Source organism: Nicotiana attenuata, chromosome 1 (genome assembly GCF_001879085.1).
Source record: "Nicotiana attenuata strain UT chromosome 1, NIATTr2, whole genome shotgun sequence".
In the NCBI taxonomy this organism is placed as follows: Eukaryota; Viridiplantae; Streptophyta; class Magnoliopsida; order Solanales; family Solanaceae; genus Nicotiana; species Nicotiana attenuata.
In genome coordinates this window covers 27,619,232-27,641,300 of record NC_031989.1, presented here as the reverse complement: position 1 = coordinate 27,641,300, position 22,069 = coordinate 27,619,232, and the positions used below count along the sequence as shown (strand labels likewise).

At 43.0% G+C, this 22,069-nt stretch overlaps 1 protein-coding gene across 1 annotated transcript; it reads left to right on the top strand.

Moving 5' to 3' along the window:
* Positions 21,366–21,779, top strand: LOC109242175 (RNA-directed DNA polymerase homolog; the record flags this gene model as incomplete). The annotated part of the gene is made up of 1 exon (XM_019409026.1): positions 21,366–21,779. A coding segment is annotated over exon 1 (414 nt), but the record flags the coding sequence as incomplete, so codon positions are not given.

Below are 22,069 nucleotides of genomic sequence, written 5' to 3'. Positions count from 1 at the left end.
ACCTTGGCTCAGGCAGGGTTGCTTCCCTTTGCTGCAGCCACATCCCAGGCCGGGGAAGGAGCACAGACTCCCGGCGTCCGCACTCCTGAGCAGCGAGTGCATGCTGAGCAGGCTCCCGAGATTATTCCCGCACCGCCGGCCCGAGGACGGGTCAGCTGCTTCAGAGGATGAGCAGCGGAGACTTGAGAGGTTCAAGAAGTATGATCCCCCAGTATTCAGTGGGTAAGCATCAGACGTTGCCTTGGGATTTCTAGAGTAGTGTCACCGTATTCTTCGCACTATGGGCATAATGGAGTCTAGCGGGGTTTCCTTCACTGCCTTCCAGCTTCGGGGAGCCGCCTATGATTGGTGGCGCACTTATGAGATAGACAGTCCAGCCGAGGCTGCCTCACTGACCTGGACCCAGTTCTCAGATATGTTCATGAGAGAGTTTGTTCCCCAGAGTCTCAGGGACGCATGGCGCGCAGAGTTTGAGCATTTGCGCCAGGGTGCTATGACCGTTTCGGAGTATGCTATCCGCTATACCAGGTTGGCCAGGCATGCACTGGCCTTGGTTGCTACAGTTCGTGAGAGAGTTCGCAGGTTCATTGAGGGTCTTATCCCACTCATCAGATCTAGCATGGCTCGAGAGTTGGAGATGGACATTCCTTATCAGCAGGTAGTGAGCATTGCTAGGAGGATTGAGGGTATGCTCGCCAGGGAGCGAGGGGAGAGGGAGGCCAAGAGGTCTCGAGAGTCAGGTCACTACTCTGGTGCTCGTACCCCAGCAGCAGGTCGTTATGGCAGAGGTTATGTAGGTTGCCCCGTTCATTCAGCTCTTCCAGCAGCCGGCAGTGCTCCAGCTCCGCCTACCCCTCAGGAGCCTTACTATGCACCTCCAGTTTCTAGCGCGCCTCCTGCGCGGGCTGCTTTCAGAGGTCAGTCCAGCAGACCTGGTCCTAGTCAGTCACAGCCACCGCGTCCTCCCAGAGCTTGTTTCGAGTGTGTTGATACACGCCACATGGTTAGGGACTGCCCTAGACTTGGTAGGGGTGCATCTTCACAGACTGCTCAGCCACGGCGTGCTCCTCAGAGTTCTCAGGCCATGGTCACAGCTCCAGCTGCCGCCCCACCTGCCCAGCCGGCTAGGGGCGGAGTTCGGGGAGGTAGAGGTCGCCCGCGAGAGAGAGGTCAGGCCAGATATTATGCTATTCCTGCTCGTACCGAGGCTGTTGCCTCCGACTCTGTCATTACAGGTATTATACTGGTTTGTCACAGAGAGGCATCGGTTCTATTCGATCCGGGCTCTACTTATTCATATGTGTCTTCTTACTTTGCTCCACATTTGGGTGTGCATCGGGATTCTTTGAGTACCCCCGTTTATGTTTCGACTCCTGTGGGGGATTCTCTTGTTGTGGACCGCATTTATCGGTCATGATTGGTTACTATTCGTGGTTTTGAGACCAGGGCAGATTTGTTGTTACTCAACATGGTTGATTTTGACATTATCTTGGGCATGGACTAGTTGTCGCCCCATTTTGCTATTCTTGATTGTCACGCTAAGACCGTGACGCTGGCTATGCCAGGTATTCCGCGTGTTTAGTGGAGTGGTACCTTAGATCACACTCCCAATAGAGTTATCTCTTTCCTTAAAGCTCAGCGCATGGTTGAGAAGGGGTGTGCCGCGTATTTAGCTTATGTGAGAGATGTCAGTGCTGATACCCCTTCTGTTGATTCAGTCCCAGTGGTACGGGATTATCCCGATGTGTTTCCAGCTGACCTTCCGGGCATGCCGCCCGATAGAGACATTAATTTTGTCATTGATCTGTTGCCGGGCACTCAGCCCATTTCCATTCCTCCGTATCGTATGGCTCCTCCTGAGTTGAAGGATTAGTTGCAGGAATTGCTTGATAAGGGTTTTATTCGCCCCAGTGTTTCACTGTGGGGTGCTCCTGTCTTATTTGTGAAGAAAAAGGATGGTTCCATGCGTATGTGTATTGATTATCGCCAGTTAAACAAGGTTACAGTGAAGAACCGTTATCCTTTGCCTCGCATTGATGATCTGCTTGACCAGCTTCAGGGCGCACAGGTGTTTTCTAAGATTGACTTGCGCTCAGGTTACCATCAGTTGAAGATTCGGGAGCCAGGTATCCCGAAGACTGCCTTCAGGACTCGGTATGGTCATTACGAGTTCCTTGTCATGTCATTTGGGATGACCAATGCCCCAGCAGCTTTCATGCATTTGATGCACAGTGTGTTCAGGCCATATCTCGACTCGTTTGTTATTGTTTTTATTGATGATATTCTGGTGTATTCCCGGAGTGGGGAAGATTATGAGAAGCACCCGAGGACCGTGCTTCAGACCCTGAGAGAGAAGAAGTTATATGCAAAGTTCTCAAAATGTGAATTTTGGTTGAGTTCTGTGGCATTCTTAGGCCACGTGGTTTCGAGTGAGGGCATTCGGGTGGATCCGAGGAAGATAGAGGCCGTGCAGAGTTGGCTCAGGCCGTCCTCAGCTACGGAGATTCGTAGTTTCCTTGGTTTGGCGGGCTACTACTGTCGTTTTGTGGAGGGATTTTCATCGATTGCGGCCCCTATGACTAGATTGACCCAGAAGGGTGCCCCATTTCAGTGGACAGAGGAGTGTGAGGCGAGCTTTCAGAAGCTCAAGACAGCTTTGACTACAGCCCTAATTTTTATATTGCCTACCGGTTCGGGGTCTTATACTGTTTATTATGATGCCTCAAGAGTTGGCCTCGGAGCGGTGTTGATGCAGGACGGTAGGGTGATTGCCTACGCGTCCAGACAGTTGAAGATACATGAGAAGAATTACCCTGTCCACGACCTTGAGTTAGCTGCTATTGTTCATGCCTTGAAGATCTGCGTCATTATTTGTACGGTGTGCCTTGGGAGATCTATACTGACCACCGGAGTTTGCAGCATTTGTTCAAGCAAAATGATCTAAATTTGTGCCAGAGGAGATGGTTAGAGTTTTTGAAGGACTATGATATTACTATTCTGTATCACCCGGGCAAGGCCAATGTGGTGGCGGATGCCATGAGTCGCCGGGCGGAGAGTTTGGGGAGTTTAGCATATTTACCAGCTTCAGAGAGGCCTATGGCGATGGATGTTCAGGCCTTAGCCAGCCAGTTTGTGAGATTGGATCTTTCGGAGCCCAGTTGGGTTCTAGCTTGTGTGGTTTCCCGATCTTCTTTATTTGATCGTATCAGGGAACGACAGTATGATGACCCTCATTTGCTTGTCCTTAAGGACAAGGTTCAGCATGGTGATGCCAGAGATGTGACCATTGGAGATGACGGGGTATTTAGGATGCAGGGTCGGATTTGTGTGCCCAATGTCGTTGAGCTTCGAGAGTTGATTTTAGCAGAGGCCCATAGCTCGCGGTATTCCATCCATCCGGGTGCCGCTAAGATGTACCAGGACTTGAGGCAGCACTATTGGTGGAGGCGGATGAAGAAAGATATAGTTGGGTATGTGTCTAGATGCCTCAACTGCCAGCAGGTGAAGTATGAGCACCAACGACCGGGTGGGTTGCTTCAGCAGATAGAGATTCCGGAGTGGAAATGGGAGCGCATCACCATGGACTTTGTATCGGGACTCCCACGGACCTTGATGAAGTTTGATGCCATTTGGGTTATTGTGGATCGGCTGACCAATTCCGCTCATTTCATTCCTGTGTGTACCACTTATTCATCGGAGAGGTTGGCGGAGATTTATATCCGGGAGATCGTCCGTCTGCATGGTATTCCAATTTTCGTTATTTCAGACAGAGGTACTCAGTTTCCATCGCGGTTCTGGAGAGCCGTGCAGCAGGAGCTAGGTACTCGGGTGGAGTTGAGCACAGCATTTCACCCCCAGACAGACGGACAGTCCGAGCGCACTATTCAGATTCTTGAGGATATGCTCCGTGCGTGTGTGATTGAGTTGGGAGGGTCTTGGGATCAGTTCTTGCCATTGGCGGAGTTTGCTTACAACAACAGTTATCAGTCCATCATTCAGATGGCGCCGTATGAGGCTTTATATGGTAGGAGGTGTAGATCTTCGGTGGGTTGGTTTTAGCCGGGTGAGGCCAGGCTATTGGGCACCGAGTTGGTTCAGGACGCTTTGGAGAAGGTTAAGATGATTCAGGATAGACTCCGTACAGCCCAGTCCAGACAGAAGAGCTACGCGGACAGGAAGGTTCGTGATGTTTTGTATATGGCTGGTGAGCGGGTTCTGCTTCAGGTTTCGCCTATGAAAGGCGCATGAGGTTTGGGAAGAAAGGGAAGTTGAGTCCGAGATTTATTGGCCCTTTTGAGATTTTGAGGCGAGTTGGGGAGGTTGCTTATGAGCTTGCCTTACCTCCCAGTTTGGCCGGGGTTCATCCGGTATTTCATGTTTTGATGCTCCGGAGGTATCACGGTGACCCGTCGCACGTGTTGGATTTCAGTTCAGTCTAGTTGGACAAGGATCTATCCTATGTTGAGGAGCCAGTGGCTATATTGGACAGGCAGATCAGAAAGTTGAGGTCAAAGAACATTGCTTCAGTAAAGGTTCAGTGGCGGGGTCAGCCGGCCGAGGAGGCGACCTGGGAGACCGAGCAGGATATGCGCAGCAGTTACCCTCATCTTTTCAGTACTTCAGGTATGTATTTATGCTCGTTCGAGGACGAACGAATGTTTAAGTGTAGGAGGATGTGACGACCCGGCCGGTCGTCTTAAGAATTAACGCCCCGATCCCCCATTAACTGCTTTCCTCAATTTTATTTCTGCTATTTTTATTTGCCGGGATGTTCGATTTTGAGTTTCGAAGAGTTTTGGGACACTTAGTCCCTAAATGAGAGCTTAAGTGTTGGAAAATGGTCCATAGTCAGAACAGTGTGAAGGCGGCCTCGGAACAGAAATCCGATGGTTCCGTTAGCTTCGTTAGGTGATTTCGAGGTTGGGAGCGTGTTCGGAACGTGTTTTGGAGGTTCGTAGCTAATTTAGGCTTGAAATGCCGAAAGTTCAAATTTTGAAGTTTCCGGTTCGATAGTGAGATTTTGATCCGAGGGCCGGAATGGAACTTTGGAAGTTGCAGTAGCTCCTTCATGTCATTTGGGATGTGTGTGTATAATTTCAGGTCCTTCGGACGTGGTTTAGTTAGGTTTTTGATCGAAAGCGTGTTTTGAGAGAAAATGAAGTTCTTAGGCTTAAATCGGTGATTAATTGGAGTTTCCGATGTTGTTTTAGGTGTTTTAAGGATTTGTACAAGTTTGAATGGGGTATTAAGTGATGTTGGTGCTTAGGGTTGAGGTCCCGGGGGCCTGGGGTGATTTCGGATGGTTGACGGGAAGATCGCAGAAGTGTTGCAGCAGCTGAAGCATTGCTGCTTCTGGTATTTTCGCATATGCGGCTCGGGAACCGCAGATGTGGTACCGCAAATGCGGCGTGGAGGACCGCAGAAGCGGGGTTGGCCAGGCTCATCAGGCTCCGCAGATGCGGTGGGATTTCCGCAGAAGCGGATCCACATCTGCGAGATCAGGACCGCAGGTGCGGTATTTTAGATTTTTAAGGTTCCGCAGATTCGGTGGGATTTCCGCAGAAGCGGCTCCGCATCTGCAAGATAAGGACCGCAAAAGCGGCTCACGTTTCGTAGAAGCGGGACCGCTGGTGCGGTCCCTTGACCGCAGAAGCGGAAATCACTGGACTGAAATATGAAATTCGAGGGTTTAGTTTCAAAAGTTGGAAAAATTAAATTGGAGCTCAGGAGAGGGCGATTTTGAGAGGGATTTGAAGAGGTGATCAGTGGGTAACGCTTCTTTAATCCTTTCTAGTTATATTCCATCAATCTATAGTTAATTTTATCATTTAAATTCGGATTGGGGATCAAAAATTGGAAGAAACTTCTTAGACCGAATTATTGAGTTTTGAGTGGGTGTTTGACCTCCGATTTGGGAGATTTTTATATGCTTAGACTCGTGAGAGTACGAGGGTTCTAAAAATATGAAAATTATCCGGTTCCGAGACGGTGGCCTGAGGGGCATTTTGGTTATTTTACCTAAATTCGCGTCTTAGCTTTAAATTTAATAGTAGAATCAGTTGCTTGAGATGTTATTTACGATATGTAATTGAATTGAATAGATTTGGGCCATTTGGAGTCGGATACTCGAGGAAAAGGTGTGGTTTCGAGTTGATTTTGGAGCCGGCTTGAGGTAAGTGGCTTGTCTAACCCTGTGTGGGGGACCTTTACCCTTAGGATATGATATGGTAACTGAATACCTTGTACGTGAGGTGGCGAGCGCGTACTTGAGCTAATTGTTGAAAATCCGGTTTTTACTTAAGATATTGAGACTAAGTTCCTTTCGTATTTGTTTTATTTTACTTGCAATTATAACCTGTGTTAGATTAGAAAAGCATGTTTAGTTGATTTAAATTGCCTATTTGCTTACGTTGCTTTGACTGTACTACGTGAAGCATGTTAGGCTAGTACTACCTGTTGCTTGTGTTTTTGTACTTCATTTCTGAATATCTTCTGGTTGTGGTTGCACATTTACATTGGGACTACGGATGTGGGATTCCGGTAGCTCCCCCCCTTGTTTGTTTACTTTGGGACTACGGGTTAGATTCCCGGTAGATCCCCCTGCATTTTTACTTTGTGACTACGGGTTAGATTCCCGGTAGATCCCCCGCACATTGATAGTTGGGACTATGGGTTAGATTCCTGGTAGATCCCCCGCACATTGATAGTTGGACTATAGGACGGTATCCCGGGAGATCCTTCGGATATACTCATATGATGGACTACGGGACGGTATCCCGGGAGCTCCTCGGACAGTTGATGAAATGGACTACGGGACGGTATCCTGGGAGATCCTCGTTGTTGGTACTGATATTGAGCTGTCTTACTCTGTGTTACCTTATTCTCTGCGTGTTATTGTTGCTTCGTATAACTTGTCTTACTTCATAGTTTTATTCATTATTTCTATTTACTTCATACTGTTGCAAGGCTTATTATTATATTTTATCTCAGTAGGGCCCTGACTTTCCTCGTCACTACCCGACCGAGGTTAGGCTTGGCGTTTACTGAGTACCGCTGTGGTGTACTCATGCCTCTTATGCGCATGTTTTTCATGTGCAGATCCAGGTACTTCATCCCAGGCGTATCACTCTCGAGGCGGAGAGATCTAGCTGAGACTTCGAGGTACTTCTGTCGCGTCCGCAGACCAGGAGTCTCTATCGTATTCCAGCTTTAGTAGATAGTTTTTCCTTTCTTTCAGTTGTTTAGACATCCTGGAGTTAGATCAGTGTATTACTCTTCTATTAGCCTGTGTTTCCCGTGAGTTTTCGGGTTTTGGGATGATATTGTAGACTTCCGCATTATTGAGTTGTATATGCCGAGCGACATTTATATGCAGTTACCCTTCTAGTTTGTTTAGTTTAATTAATTGTTTCCGCAAGTTATGTTATTTCAGCATTGTTAGGCTTACCTAGTCGTAGGGACTAGGTGCCATCACGACATGTTCTCGGAGGGCGAACTGGGGTCGTGGCACCATCAGACGACTTTAGGAGCACTTCACTATTCATTCTCAGGTTCATCTTTCTCTCCTTTCTTACTCACTGTTTTCTTCATTGTTGATAAAACTAATGTGTGTTCTTAGCTACTGTGTCAGAGAACACTCCCACTTTTGGTAACATTTTTAATTAGTTTTAAAAAGATAGAACAATATTTAGGCGTTGAAGGAAGTATTAAAGTGGTACCTAGTGAACTCTTTTGTCACTAAGCTTAACTAGGCTATGCAAGTTTTAGTACTGAAGTGATTAGTACATGGAATAAAATTAAAAATAAAAAGGTAGGTAAACTACTACAGTTAAGCGTCTCCATAACTCATTTGTTTCGGATTTTTTTTATGTGGTAGCAAAGTGCTGTTATAGAGAACATATAGTATATTATAACATAATATGAAAATTGATTCCATTAAAAAGTTGGTTATTATAGTGAATCGCTATTATGTAGCGATTGTTATAAATAGAATATCTCACAGTCAAAGATCCATTTGTTTTGTGGTATGGCTTAAAGGAAAGATATGACAACTTAAAGTTGGCCACTCTTCCACAAGCACGATATGATTGGGCTAATCTGAGGCTCCAAGACTTTAAGTCTGTTTCTGAATATAATTCTGCGATGTTCAAAATTACTTCTAAATTGAAACTCTGTGGAGATACTATCACTGATTATGATATGCTTGAAAAAACGTAACGTTCACAAGGAAGAAATTTTCTTGGTGTTAATCACCCCCAAAGAAAAATAACCACCAAAAGTAGAAAGGGAAAGATGAGAAGCCAAAAGCAAATGGTTCAGAACTGAATGTTATCGTTAGGTGGAAAAGGGCATTGGGCAATACTTATCAAGACATTTGGTTGAGCTTTATCAAGCATCTCTAAAGAACAAAGGCCCTGAAGCTAACTTTGTCTATGATAATGAATTTGACATCACCCACTAAGATGTGGCAGACTTCTTTGAGCGCCCTGATGGAAAAATAGACCACTTGATTGGTGATGGATCTGTGGTTAAAGAAGATTGAGTAGTTCGATTTTTTTTTTTTTTTTTGCTTATTGATAATAGTTAGTGAATAAATTTCATGTAATCATAGTTCTTTACATGAGTAGTAGTCATTAATATCCATTAGTATTATTTATTTTATGAAATAGTGTTAGTCCGTTTTGATTAAATAGAGTTCTAGTATTCATTTTAAACAATGTTTCAAGGACTGCATTCCCTTAGATTATCAATTACATTGCCGTGATGTTTTTTTTTAACATGTTATTTTATTTTAAATGCATAAAATATATTATAATGAATGTGTAATTTACATTTTTTGATTTGTATACTAGTATTAATTTAACAAGTGGTAATTAGTTTGACGATTATTTTGTTGTTACGTACTTCTTTTACAAGGTTGACATCCTACGATTTTCTAGTTGGGATAGCTGACAAAAAAAAAACAGATGTTTGATATTCACATTTTTTGCATATGATTCGTGAAATATTCAATGTCTTAGTAGTTAGTAAAAGGTGGATTAACTTTTACGAGACGAGATAATGATTTGTGTGGACTTCAGAACAAAAGCTTTCACATTGTTTTTCTTCCAATAGCTTTCGGTTTATAAATAGTAATGTTTATTTGTATATATTCTTTTGTATGTCAAACCATGGGAAGCAAATATGGATACTTCACAAAGCAAACTTGGATCATAGTTCAATTGTAAAAATATTTGTTTAATTGATTCATGTACGACACATACAATATTCAAAGAGAAGAAATATTTCTCTCATTTAAGTATGCGTAAGGCAGATGTTACTACAATTTCTAGTAGTAGTAATTTAATTGAAGGCTCTGGAAGAGCTGCTATAACTCTGTCCAAGGGAACAATACTTATCATAGGAATGCGATGTTCTCCTCCAAGTCCAAGAGGAACTTGTTGAGTTTTAAAGATATCCGCCGAAATGGATATCATATTGAGACAATAGATGAGAATAATCTTGAATATCTCATCGTTACCAAAAATGTCTCTGGCCAGAAAAAGGTTATTGAGAAGTTCCCATCTTTGTCTTGTGGCCTGTATTCGACAAGAATTAGTGCAATTGAGGCACATTCTATTGTAAACCAAAAGGTTACTAATTCCAATACTTTTGTACTTTGGCATGATCGATTGGGATACCCTGGATCAATTATAATGAGACGAATTATAGAAAACTCAAATGGGCATCCATTAAAGAATTTAAAGATTCTTTTAAATAATGAATTTTCTTGCACTTCTTGTTATCAAGGCAAGTTAATTACTAGACCATCACCAACAAAGGTTGGAATTGAGTCCCCTGCGTTTTTGAAACGTATACAAGGAGACATTTGTGGACCTATCACCCACCTAGTTGGTCGTTTAGATATTTTATGGTCTTAATAGATGCATCTTCTAGATGGTCTCATGTGTGCCTATTATCATCTCGCAACCTCGCGTTTTGCAAAATTAATGGCACAAATAATTCGATTACGGGCGCAATTCCCCAATAATCCAATTAAGGTAGACTTGATAATGCTGCTGAGTTTTCATCCCAAGCATTTAAAGATTACTGCTTATCAATTGGGATAAAAGTGGAACATCCTGTAGCTCATGTTCACACTCAAAATGGCCTTGCAGAGTCTTTAATTAAATATTTCCAATTGATAGCAAGGTCGTTACTCATGAAAACGAGGTTGCCCACTTCTGTTTGGGGTCACGCCATTTTACATGCAGCTATGCTAGTTCGTCTCAGACCGACAAATTATCATAAATATTCTCCGTTGCAATTAGTTTTGGGTCATGAACCTAATATATCCCATTTAAAAAATTTTGGATGCGCAGTATATGTGCCTGTAGCACCGCCATATCGCACCAAAATGGGTCCCCAAAGAAGGTTAGGAATATATGTTTGGTTTGAATCGTCCTCCATTATTCGCTACCTCGAAACATTAACTGGGGATTTGTTTACTGTACGATTTGCAGACTGTCGATTCGATGAGACACTTTTCCCAAAATTAAGGGGGAGAAGTTGGTGAAACCAAACGGGAAATTTTGTGGAAAAATCCATCATTATCTCATCTTGATCCACATGCCTCTATTTGTGAAAAAAAGGTGCAAAAGATTATCCATTTGCAGAGAATAGCAAATCAAATGCCAGACACATTTACGGATTTGAAAAGGATAACAAAATCACATATCCCTGCAGAGAATGTTCTAACCGTATTGATGTCCCTATTGGACAATCTTCTAGTGTCATAGCTAATGAGTCAAAAGCGCGCCTAAAACATGGCAGACCATTAGGTTCTAAGGATCGAAATCCTAGAAAAAGGAAAACATCAAGATGACACTACGAAAGAGTCTCATGAAGAAATCCACGATTTAACCAATCCTGAGATTCATGAGGAAATCACCGAGCCTGAGACTTAAGAAAATAAGGAACTATCAATAAATCCAATCGATATTGAGACAAATTTGAATCGATTGGATATAGTGGTTGATTATGTCTTTGCATATAATGTTGCATCTAGCATTATGCAAGATAATGAGGATCTTGAACCTCAATCTGTTGGAGAATGTTGACAAAGATGTGATTGGCCAAAATGGCAAGAAGCAATCCAATCAGAGTTGAATTCACTTGCGAAACGTGAAGTTTTTGGCCCTATAGTCCAAACACCTAATGGCGTTAAGCATGTTGGCTATAAATGGGTCTTTGTATGCAAGAGCAATGAGAATAATGAGGTACAAAGATACAAGGCACGCCTTGTTGCACAAGGATTTTCACAAAGGCCTGGTGTCGATTATGAAGAGACATATTCACCCGTTATGGATGCAATAACGTTCCGTTATCTCATTAGTTTTGCTGTCCATGAAAAGCTTGACATGTATTTAATGGATGTGGTTACCGCCTACCTTTATGGCTCACTTGATAATGAAATATACATGAAAATTCCCGAGGGATTTAAAATGCCCAACGCACATCAAAGTCCCGGGAAATATTTTCAATCAAATTGTAAAGATCTTTGTATGGTCTAAAGTAATCAGGATGTATGTGGTATAATCGTCTTAGTGAGTATTTATTAAAGGAAAGTTATATAAATGATGCCATTTGTCCATGTGTTTTTATAAAGAAGACAACTTCGGAATTTATTGTACTTGCCGTATATGTTGATGACATAAACCTTATTGGAACTCCTATGGAACTCCAAAAGGCAATTGATTATTTAAAGAAGGAGTTCGAGATGAAAGATCTCGGAAAGACAAAATTATGTCTTGGTTTGCAAATTGAACATTTGGCAAACGGAATTTTTGTTCATCAATCTACCTATATAGAAAAGGTACTGAAACGGTTTTATATGGATAGAGCACATCCATTAAGTACTCCGATGGTTGTTCGATCACTAGACGTGAATAAGGATCCATTCCGACCCCAAGAAGAGAATGAAGAGCTACTTGGTCCTGAAGTACCATATCTTAGTGCAATTGGTGCACTAATGTTTCTAATGTTTCTTGCTAACACTACAAGGCCTGACATAACTTTTTCAGTTAATGTCTTAGCAAGATATAGCTCTGCTCCTACAAGGAGACACTGGAATGGAATCAAACACATTTTACGGTATCTAAAAGGAACTACTGATATGGGCTTATTTTATGGCAATAATTGCAGTCCCAGTCTTGTGGGTTATGCCGATGCTGGGTATTTATCTGACCCACACAAGGCAAGATCTCAAGCAACTCGAGAATGTGTGTGGTTGAGGTCTATAATACATCTTGTTCGAGACAAATGTGGTTTGAAATGTGACAAACTACACACAATTTTGTATGAAGATAATGCAGCATGCATAGCTCAATTGAAGGGAGTATTCACAAAAGGAGATAGGACAAAGCACATTTCACCAAAGTTATTTTTCACACATGATCTTCAAAAGAATGGTGATATTAATGTTCAACAAATTCGTTCAAGTGATAATATGGCTGATTTGTTCACCAAATCTCTACCGACATCAACCTTCAAGAAGCTAGTGCACAAGATCGGGATGCGAAGGCTCAAGGATATGAATTGATGCTCTCATCAGGGGGAGTTAATGCGCGTTGCACTCTTTTTCCCTTACAAATTTTTGTCCCACTGGGTTTTCCTTGCAAGAATTTTAACGAGGCAACCAAAAGACATATTATTAGATATGTGTACTCTTTTTCCTTTTCTAGAATTTTTTTCCGTTGGATTTTATTTTAGTTAAGGTTTTAACGAGGCACATTATCTGTTGAATAGACATTCGGGGGGGGGGGGTGTTATAAATAGAATTTTATTTATGGTGAATGCCTATATTTAGAGAGATTCTAGGGTTTATTACTTGGTGGCTAAGTCACTCTTTCCATATAAATAGAGGGTTCTATTCCATTGTAATTCATCCCAAATCAATAAGAATTTTCTCTTCCTACTTTTCTCTGCAATACTCTTCTTCTTATTTTATTGTTTCATAATAGCGATGTTTTTATAGAGGGGTCTGAGTGTATAGAGGGGTCTGACTGTAGTTTTGATATCACATCCGGCCAAATATTAGACGTTTTTTCTCTTTTTCTTGTGGCTGTTGATTTGTGCTGATAAGCTTTTTAGCACCAAAATATTCACTTTCCAAGAATACTACTTACTTCTTTATAAGGTCCTGCATTCATGAAGTTGTTATGGGAATCTCGCTACAAATAATTAATGCCAGTCCATATATTAAGAGGAGACAACTTAGTGACTTCAATTAAAATGCACCCTTTCTTTTATTTTTACAAGATGTGGCATGTTAATTTAACAAGTTGAATAGCTCTGTCTAGATAGTTCGGAAATTCTTCACCTTTCTTGTTCAGTTCTTGTTTTTTTTTTCTGCAGATTCTACCGGTTGTTTTTACAAATATGATGCCTCCTAATGTCAAAAAGCAAAGTTTACCTCCGAATGTACTTGGCAACCTTCCAGAGAATGTAATCAATGATATTCTTTTGTGTTTGCCTTTACGAGATGCTGTGAGGACAAAGTATCTTATCGAGGAGTTGGAGATATAAGTGGTGCAAACTTCCATAGTTGAAGCTTGATCAAACACTTTAGGAAACAACAAATGACTTAATACCCCCTACTGTTAAAATTACTGACATTATCTATCAACTTTTGACCCTTCATGCAGGACCAAGGAAAAAAAAACTGATCCTATTAGATTTAGAAATCTCGAAACCAACAAATTGATTAGTGCTCAAGATGGAAGACATATTCTGTCAAACGCTGTAATTTACTGGGGTCCAACTTCTGTTCTGTTATAACTTCCTGCTTCTTCACAGTAAGCATTTGAGAAGTTGGATCCAATACCCAACTGTATTGGTGGAAAAAATCATGACGCGTGGACCATCAGCGAGGTGACAAGTCGCACTTTTAGTTGAGTCAATAAAAGGAATCAAAAAGACACGAATGAAATCCCCCGGTGTTCCATCAGAAAAAGTACCAGCCCTGACAGCTAGAAAAGAAGAAATAGGCATGAGATGAATGAAGACCATAAAAGGGGAAGGTTCATGAATCTGTTATAAATAAGGAAGAGAAATCAGCATTGATCTTGATTACGGGAAATCTTCAGTTATTATTACAACCGTTACAATTAAATATGATAATGAGCAATCAAGGCAATTAATGCTATAAACAAGCCAGAATTAAGTAGGAACATCGTTATAATTGTGTATCCTTATATAAGAACCCGTTCCTCATTTGTAAAAGCAACTGAATTTTTATCAATATATATAATTAGTCTTTTACTTTATTTAAAGAGCTCAAACCGCAATTTTGGGAGAGATTAGCGATCTACATTAAGATTTCTTTCCTTGCCTATTATTTGCTTTATTTTTTCTATTCTTTGAATTACCAAAAAAGTGAAGTAATTTTGGTTATCACTAACCCGATTTTTTTCAAATATTAACTTTGACTGAGAAATCTATTTTTGGGTTAAACAAATTGGTTTCGTTACCGAAAATCTGATAATATGTTCACTTTCCAAAATCTCATTTTTTAGCAACAAAACATGTTTACTGCTAACAAAAACAACCAGCCGAATCAAGAAGGTGGAACTTGTAAAGCCCCGATTTTTTTTGCTAAGTATTATGTACTCGCTCAAGCTCTAAGTTGGACACAAAGATGTGTGAAAAGTTTTGAAGACATAAAATATATAATTCTTATGTTTACAAGGTTGAATGGATGGTTATAAGAGGAGAGGAGTAAATTGGAATCCATTGGGGTTGTATAGGGGATGAAAAGGACCTTAACCGCACATGACTTATGTTTCAATAAGCATATCTATCAATATACAATGAATTGAGATTTAAATTTTATTTTAATAGAGAGACCTTGAAGTCTAGTTTCTAATACTTCAAACTGTATATTGTTTCGATATTCCTATAAAAAGTTATAAGCGCTTTACTAAAGACCATCCTGTCAGAAAAATGGACCGCGTTTTGGGTGCCAAGGGGGGCGCCAGGCACAAATCAAAACGCCAAAGTCAGAAGTAAAATTTTTGGGGTATTATAGTTGGCGCTAGGCGCAGACTGTGACGCAGAAGGCGTGAAATTGAAATAAAAAGGACGAGAAGAGAGAAAATAGCCTCATTCTTTAAAGATTAAACCTCCCCTCTCATCCTCAAGTCATCCAAGGGTTATCATACTACCTAAAGTGAGTTTTCAATACGATTAGCGTTAGAATACTACTTCCAAACATCAATTCTAATAATATTCCATCTCATAATCGCTAGATTCTGAACAAGAACTCAAGAACAAGGTCTCTCCGCTAACCTAGGGTTTCGTGATTCAAGGTAAGTTTCGTAACCGCTTTCAACCACAATTGTTAGAGAGGTTTATGGTTGATATTTGTTCCTAGAAACTACTACAAAAACTTAGATTATCGATGAACCCTAGAAGGAGAGAAGAATCAAACCTAGGGTTTCTATATTTTGGAAATCTTGGAACTTCTAGAATTGATCTTTAAATTAACAAGGTATAAATTTATTTGGTGAGTTGAACCCATTGGATTGGAGCAAACGAAGGTATTCAAATGCAAGGAATCAAGGTGAGCAGAGACAATGCTTTTACTAAAGTTGTCTTCTCACAAAGATCATGCCATAAGTTATTTTTAAACTGTATAGGGTGTTAATGTGGGATCTGAATGAAACGAGTGAACTCTCATTACCCATTAGAATTGTAGAAAAGATTTTAGATAATTATCATGGTTAATAGCTCAAAAATAGTCTGTTGTTCCATAAATCATGTCTCATGCATTCATGACTTGCATATGTTTCTTTAATGTATAGACTATATTGAAAGTTTCTTTTACATGATTTTATGAAACTATTTTGGTGAGAACTATGAAGATATATCGTTGTTTTAAATTTTGTGATTCAAGAATTACTCAAAAGAACATTTTGGGATGTGATGACCCAAAGGGTCATCACCTATTTTCTCACTCATTCCGTGTCTCCGAGGCCTTGAAAACCTCATTTTTGGTTGCCTCGATTTGCGTGCGCAGTCCGGGCGCGTAGCCGGAAAGCTTAAGTATGAATTTTATGTGAAAAATGTTGAATTTTGATATTAATATGATTAAAGTTGACCTTGGTCAATATTTTGGGTAAACAGACTCGGACCCGTGATTTGACGGTCCCGGAGGGTCCGTAGAAAAATATGGGCATATGCCCGGAGTCAAATTCTGAGGTCCCAAGTCCGAGAAACGAATTGTTGTGTGAAATTATTTTCTGAAAATAATTAAAGAATTGGAAGGTGTTATTTGTTTAGAAGACTGTGCTGTTGGGCTCGTATGTTGGTTCCGACACCCGGCACAAGTCTTAAATATGATTTAAGCAATTGCTGTAAAGTTTGGTTAAATTTGGACGTCACTTGACGTGTTGTGAGCTAGGAAATATAAACTTGATGTTCTATAGAAATTGGAAGGAAATCATGGGTATTGAGGCCCAATTTGATGATTCATGATGTTAATTGGGCGATTTGATCGCTAGAATGAGTCCGGAGTATGTTTTTTAGATTTTGTGTATGTTCGGTTTGGAGCCCCGAGGGCTCGGGTGAGTTTTGAGTAGGTCCAGGGAGGTCTTAGACTCAAAAGTATCTGGTGTTGCAGGCCCCCAGCGCGGCTGCGGTCATTTTTGCGCAGTCCGCACTGGCAGCCGCGCGGCCGCGGTGCACTTTCGCGCGGTCCGCATGGCTGGGTTCAGAGGGCCAATGACTCCCAATTCGACCAGCGCGACCGCGTGCCATATCAGCGCGGTCCGCGCTGGAAGATTCAGAGAGGGGCCTTGGGATTTCATTCAACCAGCGCGGCCGCGCACCAATTCAGTGCGGTCCGCGCTGGGTAGGTTCAGAGAGTGGTTTCCCCACCCTTCCTCGGCGCGGCCGCAGGGCATTTTTGTGCGGTCCGCGCCTACTCTTCAGTACAGTATATAATGTTGGGATTTTCAGTCATTTTTCACTTTTTCAAAACCCAAAACATAAGAGGCGATTTTCCAAACGATTCTACTTCTTCAAAACGATTGGTAAGTGATTTCTAACTGATTTTCTATACTCCTTAACATCCTTAAACATAATTTCAACTTCAAACCAAGGATTTTAATGGGGGAATTTGGGAATTTAGGGTAGAACTAGGGTTCCTAAATTTGGGGGTTTTGGACCTCAATTTGAGGTCCGATTCCAAAATAACTTATTTATCTGAATTCATGGGGGAATGGGTAATCGGATTTTGGTTCGAACCTCGGGTTTTGACCACGTGGGCCCGGGGGCATTTTTGGAATTTTTAAACAAACTTTGGGAAATTTCATTTTCATGCATTCAAATTGATTCAAGTAATTTGTGATTAGATTCGAGCGGTTTGGTGGAGAATTCGAGAGGTAAAGCTATACTAGAGGATTGAGTTGAGTTTGGAGCATTCGAGGTAAGTGTTTGATCTAACTTTGGCTTGAAGGAATAGGATTAAAGTGTTATTATTTGCTAATTGCTAAATGATCGAGTACGGTGTATAGGCATGGTGACGAGTATCTATACACCGGTGTCTAGCATGACCGTGGGTCCTTGTTTGTACTTATTCTGATGTTGTTATGACTCTTCCATGTTAATTGATGAATTCTATGCAATGTGAAGAGTATGAGGATTAATTATGAATTGTAAATTCTTTGGAGTGTTGGCTCGAACGACAAAAAGACTATTGAATATGAAATGAAAGGAATAGAAAGAGATATGATTGCTCCCTTGCCGGGATGGTTTGAGTATATAGATTATCTCCCTTGCCGAAATAGAAAGTATTTTTGTTGCTCCCTTGCCGGGATTTAGCTGTTAATTGTGTAATTCCCTTACCGGGACATTTCTTATTATTTTGTTTATCCCCTCACCCCGTTTGGTTGTGATTACTGGTTGGGTGAGGAAGAGTGATAATGCACGAAGGGTCATTCCGTGCCATGTTTTGATTATATTTGCACGAAGGGTCATTCCGTGCCATGTTTTGATTATATTCGTACGAAGGGTCATTCCGTGCCATGTTTTGATTATTTATGCACGAAGGGACATTCCGTGCTCTGATTTAATACTAATTGCACGAATGATCATTCCGTGCCATGATATGAGAGTTACGTGAGGGAAAGCACGAAGGGTGATGCCGTGCACTTTATTTGATTGCTTTTGACGAGGATGAGAGTAAAAGCACGAAGGTTGATGCCGTGCAACAGTTCATTTTCCTGCTCTCATTAATTATTGTTATTGCCCTGTTTCTTATTTAAATTGTTGACTTCATATCCGGACTATACTCCCCCATAGTATGCTTCCCTCCCTCTTAACTGTTTAATTTCTTTGTTCTTTCCTTTTATTGCATATATATATATATTGACTGCACAGGTTTGTTTGGTAGTCCGGTCTAGCCTCGTCACTACTTCGCCGGGGTTAGGCCAGGCACTTACCAGCACATGGGGTCGGTTGTGCTGATGCTACACTTCTGTGCTCTTTTGCACAGATCACGGTACCAGAGCAGCTTTTGGACCACTGCAGTAGGATATTGATCGGGAGCTGACTTCAGTCCAGGGACTTACGAGGTAGCCTAGCTGGCGTTCATAGGCCGGAGTCCCTTTCTATGTTTTCAGTTTGTCTTCATTGTACCGAGACAGACATTTAGGCATTTTCTATTCAGACTTGTTTGTAGCACTCGTTAGTAGTTCGTGAGATAGCGACTCCAGTCTTGGGTAGAGAAATATTAAACTTCCGCATTTTGGGTTTTCAGTTATTATGTCCCTTTTTTTAAAGACTTCCGCATTTATTTAAAGACTCGTTGTTTTATTATTGTTGTGTTGTCATCCGAAAATGTTTAAATGTTTGGCTTGCCTAGCTCCGTTAGTAGGCGCCATCACGACTCCCGAGGGTGGGAAATCCGGGTCGTGACAAGTTGGTATCAGAGCTCTAGGTTACATTGGTCTCGCTACTCACGGACAAACTTGGTAGAGCCTGAGGGATCGGTACGGAGACGTCTGTATTTATCCCCAGAGGCTACGGAGTTAGGAAAAGTTTCACTTTTGTTCTTTCCTGTCGTGCGATTCTGTTTCTCAAATACTGATCGTCTTTCTACTCTATTCTTTCGCAGATGGCGAGAACACGTGCTTCCTCTTCTATCGCGCAGCAGCCCGAGCCCCCAGCAGCAGCTCCTGCGAGGGGCAGAGGCCGAGGCCGTGCCAGAGGCCGAGGCAGGGGCAGAGCTCAGCCCCGAGTAGCAGTCCCAGAGGTGGAGCCTCATGTTGATTATGATGGGGAGGTTCCAGCCCCAGCAGCTCCGGTAGGCCCAACTCAGGTCCCAGAGGGGTTCATAGCCACCCCAGTTCTTCAGGACGCTCTGGTCAGATTGGTAGGCTTTGTGGAGAGCGTCACTAGAGCGGGTTTGCTTCCAGTAGCACCAGCCACTTCTCAGGCTGGGGGAGGAGTTCAGACTCCTGCTATACGTACTCCGGAGCAGGTACCTCCCCAGGCTCAGGTTCCAGTGGTTCAGCCAGCTGTGGCAGTTCAGCCGGGTGTTGTGACTCCGACCGGCGATGGAGCGGCTATGTCTTCGGATGCTTTGTGGAGGCTTGATAGGTTCTCCAAGCTCTTCACCACCACATTCAGCGGTACTTCTTCAGAGGATCCACAGGACTTCTTATTTAGCTGCCACGAGATCCTTCGGACTATGGGTATTGTGGAGACCAATGGGGTCGACTTCGCCACCTTTCGGCTTGCAGGATCCGCCAAGACTTGGTGGAGGGACTATTGTTTATCCAGACCAGCAGGGTCGCCATCATTGACATGGGATCAGTTTGCAAAGTTGTTTTTGGAGAAGTTTCTCCCAGTTACTCAGCGAGAGGCTCTTCGCAGGCAGTTCGAGCGCCTCCAGTAGGGCTCCATGAGACTCGGTTCATTGATCTAGCACGCCATGCTATTATTATACACCCCACCGAGAGAGAGAGAGGGTGCGGAGTTTTATTGATGGATTGATTCAGCCGATCCGTCTCCAGATGGCTATGGGAGCTGGTAGTGAGATTTCTTTTCAGGAGGCAGCCAATGCTGCCCGTAGAGTTGAGATGGCTCTTGCACGGGGAGGTGTTCAGGTGTCGGATAAGAGGCCTCGTCATTCTGGTAGGTTCAGTGGTACCTCGTCTGGAGGTAGGGATTCTTATGGTAGAGGCCATTCACCGAGACCCTTTCAGTCAGCACTCCAGGTTTCTCATGGTACTCCAGGCGGTGGTGGTTCTCAGCAGCTGAGGGCTTGTTATGGTTGTGGTGACCCCGGTCACATTGTCAGATTTTGCCCTCGAGCCTCGAGTAGCTCTCAACAGTAGGGTCCTCGCCCCATGATTCAGGCACCAGGTGATCCACAGCTTGCCCAGCCAGCTAGAGGCGGGGGTAGGGATCATAGAGGTGGAGGTAGAGACCATAGAGGTGGAGCTCGGACCGGCAGAGGTAGGGGTCAGCCAGTAGCAGATCATCCCAGAGACATGGTTCAGGGAGGTGGGGCCCAGCCCCGGTGTTATGCTTTGCCTGCCAGTCTAGAGGCTGAGTCTTCAGATGCTGTTATTACAGGTACTATTCTGGTCTGTGATAGGGATGCCTCAGTGCTATTTGACCCTGGGTCTACGTATTCCTATGTGTCGTCTTATTTTGCACCCTACCTGTCTATGCCTAGTGATGCTTTAGGTATCCCTGTTTATGTATCTACACCGGTGGGTGATTCTATAGTGGTCGATCGAGTTCATCGTTCCTGTGTGGTAGTGTTTGAGGGTCTTGAGACCCGTGTTGATTTATTGCTTTTAGACATGGTGGATTTCGATGTTATATTAGGGATGGATTGGTTGTCCCCGTATCATGATATCTTGGATTGTCATGCCAAGACCGTGACCTTGGCTTTGCCAGATTTGCCCCGATTGGAGTGGAGAGGGACCCCAGGTCATGCCACCCGCAGTGTTATTTCATATGTTAAGGCTCGACGCATGGTCGAGAAGGGGTGTTTAGCTTATCTGGCGTATGTTCGCGATTCTAGCACAGAGATTCCTTCTATTGACTCTGTTCCTATTGTTTGGGAGTTCCCCGAGGTTTTCCCTTCAGACCTGCCGGGTATGCCGCCCGACAGGGATATTGATTTCTGTATTGATCTGGCCCCAGGCACGCAGCCCATTTCTATTCCACCATAATGCATGGCCCCGCCAGAGTTGAAGGAGTTAAAGGACCAGTTGCAAGATTTGCTAGAGAAGGGTTTCATCGGGCCTAGTGTTTCTCCTTGGGGTGCGCCAGTGTTATTTGTGAAGAAAAAGGATGGATCGATGAGGATGTGCATTGATTACCGGCAATTGAACAAGGTGACGATAAAGAACAAGTATCCACTGCCGAGGATTGATGATTTGTTTGACCAGCTTCAGGGTGCAAAGGTGTTTTCAAAGATAGACTTGAGATCTGGCTACCACCAGCTGAGGATTAGGGCGTCTGATGTCCCTAAGACAGCATTCCGCACTCGGTATGGGCATTATGAGTTTTTGGTCATGTCATTTGGGTTGACCAATGCCCCAGCAGCATTTATGGAGTTGATGAACCGAGTGTTCAGACCGTACCTGGACCTGTTCGTGATAGTCTTTATTGATGATATTCTGGTGTACTGCCACAGCCAGGAGGAGCACGAGCAGCACCTCAGAGTGGTTCTTCAGACTCTGAAGGATAGTCAGTTATATGCTAAGTTCTCGAAGTGTGAGTTCTGGTTGAGTTCGGTTGCATTTCTGGGTCATGTCGTATCAGCAGAGGGTATTCAGGTGGACCCGAAGAAGATTGAGGCAGTCAAGAACTGGCCTCGACCAGCATCAGCTACTGAGATTCAGAGTTTCTTGGGTTTAGCAGGCTACTATCGTCGGTTCGTGGAGGGGTTTTCATCCATAGCAGCCCCGATGACCAGATTGACCCAGAAGGGTGCCCAGTTCAGATGGTCAGATGAGTGTGAGGCGAGCTTTCAGAAGCTCAAGACAGCTCTGACTACGACACCGAT